Source organism: Peromyscus eremicus, chromosome X, assembly GCF_949786415.1.
Source record: "Peromyscus eremicus chromosome X, PerEre_H2_v1, whole genome shotgun sequence".
NCBI classification, from domain to species: Eukaryota; Metazoa; Chordata; class Mammalia; order Rodentia; family Cricetidae; genus Peromyscus; species Peromyscus eremicus.
In genome coordinates, this window is record NC_081439.1 from 110,581,163 (window position 1) to 110,583,654 (window position 2,492).

Sequence of the window (2,492 nt, forward strand, 5' to 3'; positions counted from 1 at the left end):
ACATAGAGACACTGGTAGGTAATATAACTAAGAAACCTTAATACTAACAGATAATTCTATCAACTTCTCTCATAAACACAGAAAAAGAAAATGAGGAAGGAAGAAGTTTTTATGGAATGAAGCTGTTGTTGCAAACTGGATTTTTTTTAATGATTGACATACATAAATTGCACACAATAACAGATTTAATTATGACATTTACATCTACATATATATATATATATAATGTAATTTGATCAACTTTACCCCTTACTCTATCACCCCTACTCCCTTTGAGCCCTGCTTTCTCCCTAGCACTTTCTTCTATTTTTATGTCATTTTAAATAAAAACTAGGTTCCATATGTGAGAAAATGTGATATCTTTCTGAGTCTTGTTTATTTTGCTTACATGATTATCTCCAGCCAACTCCATCCATTTTCTTGTTAATAACATAAGTTCAGCTTTCTTTAAGCTTTGGAGTGTGTGTGTGTGTGTGTGTGTGTGTGTGTGTGTGTGTGTATGTGTGTGTGTGTGTTACATGAATATATGTACACATATGTGTAGGTATATGAGTGAATGTTATATTCTCTTTATTTATCAGTTGACAGGCACTTAGATTGATTTTATATCTTGGTTCTTGTGAATGATCAAGTTTGGTGTTTCCAATTTCCTCTTAAAATGAACCAATATATGGTAGAGAAGCCCGGTGGAGTTACATCCATCTTGATAAATTTACTCTTTCTGTTCAGGGGTTCACCTGAAAATATTAGACTGTAAAAACTGGAGGGAGAGTCCCTCGCTTGCTAGTGATTTCCTGGAAGAAGGGAACAGCAGTTGCTTGAAATGCCAAGTTGTCAATCAAGTATCTGACCCCCGTTAGAGAAGTTCAAGTTGCTGGGGAAAGGAGTCTGGGGATGGAGAAGGCTATTAGGTCTTCATGGCATGCTTCCACTCACTCAGGAGTCTCTGCACTGCCCTTTTAACATCCTTGTTTCTCAGGCTGTACACAATGGGATTGACCATGGGGGTGACCACAGTGTAGAGCAGTGAGAAGACTTTGTTTAGGGCAGTGGCCTGAGTCGCTGTAGGGATAGCATACACTGTTCCCAGAGTTCCATAGTACAGAGTGACCACAATGAGGTGGGAGGAGCATGTGGAAAAGGCTCTTTGTTTTCCTGCAGCTGATGGTATCCTGAGGACAGCAACCACAATGTTTATATAAGAGGCTACAGTAAGCAGGAAGGGTACCATGGTGACAAAGGAAGCCATGAGGAAAGTAGCTTTTTCTACTTCCTCAGGATCAGAACAAGCTAGCTTCAACACGGGGGCAAGGTCACAAAAGAAATGATCAATCTCATTGGATGCACAGAACTGCAGCTGGAAAGTCATAGTGACAGTGACAACAGGGGTTATAAATCCACCCACCCAAGATCCACCTGCAAGCAAGATACATGTGTGGAGGTTCATGAGAGATGGGTACCGAAGAGGGCTGCAGATAGCAAGGTATCGGTCATAAGACATGGCTGCCAGGAGAAAGCACTCAACTACTGCCATGGAGCCAAAGAAATAAAACTGAGCCACACATCCTGCAAAAGAAATTGCTTCTGGACCAGAGAGAAGGGTCTTCAGCATCTTAGGAGCAATGGAGGTTGTATACCAGATCTCAAGGAAGGAGAAATTGGATAAGAAGAAGTACATGGGAGTTTGGAGGCTGCGGTCACTGGAAGTTACTGTAAGGATGAGAATATTCCCCAGTAAGGTCATTATGTAGATTCCAAGAAATGTTCCAAAAAGGAAAAACTGTGACCCGTGGAGGCTTCCAAATCCCAGAAGGAGAAATTCTTTGATTATTGTCAGATTACCCATCTCTATCCGATTCAGGCTTAAGATCTGAGGAGAGGAAGTATAAGCAACTGATAAAGGAGCAAACACTACTGGAAGGGAGCAAGAGCATCAGAGAAACTGTCTAGCACATAAACTCAAGTGTTGTTTCTTCTTCCCCTAGAAGATACTTCGTACATGTTCTACTAAGTGGACTTACCTAGTAGCTGCCGCATTTCTTCCTTTTCTCCTTGCTTTGATGAAATAATTGACAAATGACCAAAAGGAGGAGAGGCTTATTTTGGCTCATGGCTTGAGGGATGCAATAGTTTGTGATGGAGAAAGCATAGCAGCAGGCTACTCTATGGTGGCATGAACATGTGGCTAGGATGCCTCTCACATTTCAGTGGACTAGGAAGCAGAAATGTGATAGCAAGCTAGGGCTACATTATAAAATGGAAGGTCTGCTTAAAGTTGCTCACTTTCTCCCATGAGACTCCACTTCCTAAAGGTTCTACAACCTCCCCACACAGTGCCATGAGCTAGGAACTCAGTGTTGTAACACACGAGTTTATGGGGGAACATTTCTCATTCAATCCATAATGGTTGGAAAAGGAGCCCAAGTTAAAGATCCGTTAAGAGAGAGTGACTCCAATGTTCTTTTTTTCCTCCACTTTTTTCTTTGACATAA

At 41.2% G+C, this 2,492-nt stretch overlaps 1 protein-coding gene across 1 annotated transcript; it reads right to left on the minus strand.

Moving 5' to 3' along the window:
- Nucleotides 1-907: 907 nt before the first annotated feature.
- LOC131898984 (olfactory receptor 10A5-like) lies at nucleotides 908-1,861 on the minus strand. The gene has a single exon (XM_059250307.1). It carries the CDS (start codon nucleotides 1,844-1,846, stop codon nucleotides 908-910), a length of 939 nt encoding a protein of 312 aa, XP_059106290.1. The 5' UTR covers nucleotides 1,847-1,861.
- Nucleotides 1,862-2,492: the final 631 nt, after the last annotated feature.

Excerpts from the sequence above, each read along its gene's own strand:
- LOC131898984 (XM_059250307.1), bottom strand. The coding sequence starts at position 1,846 with ATGGGTAATCTGACAATAATCAAAGAATTTCTCCTTCTGGGATTTGGA.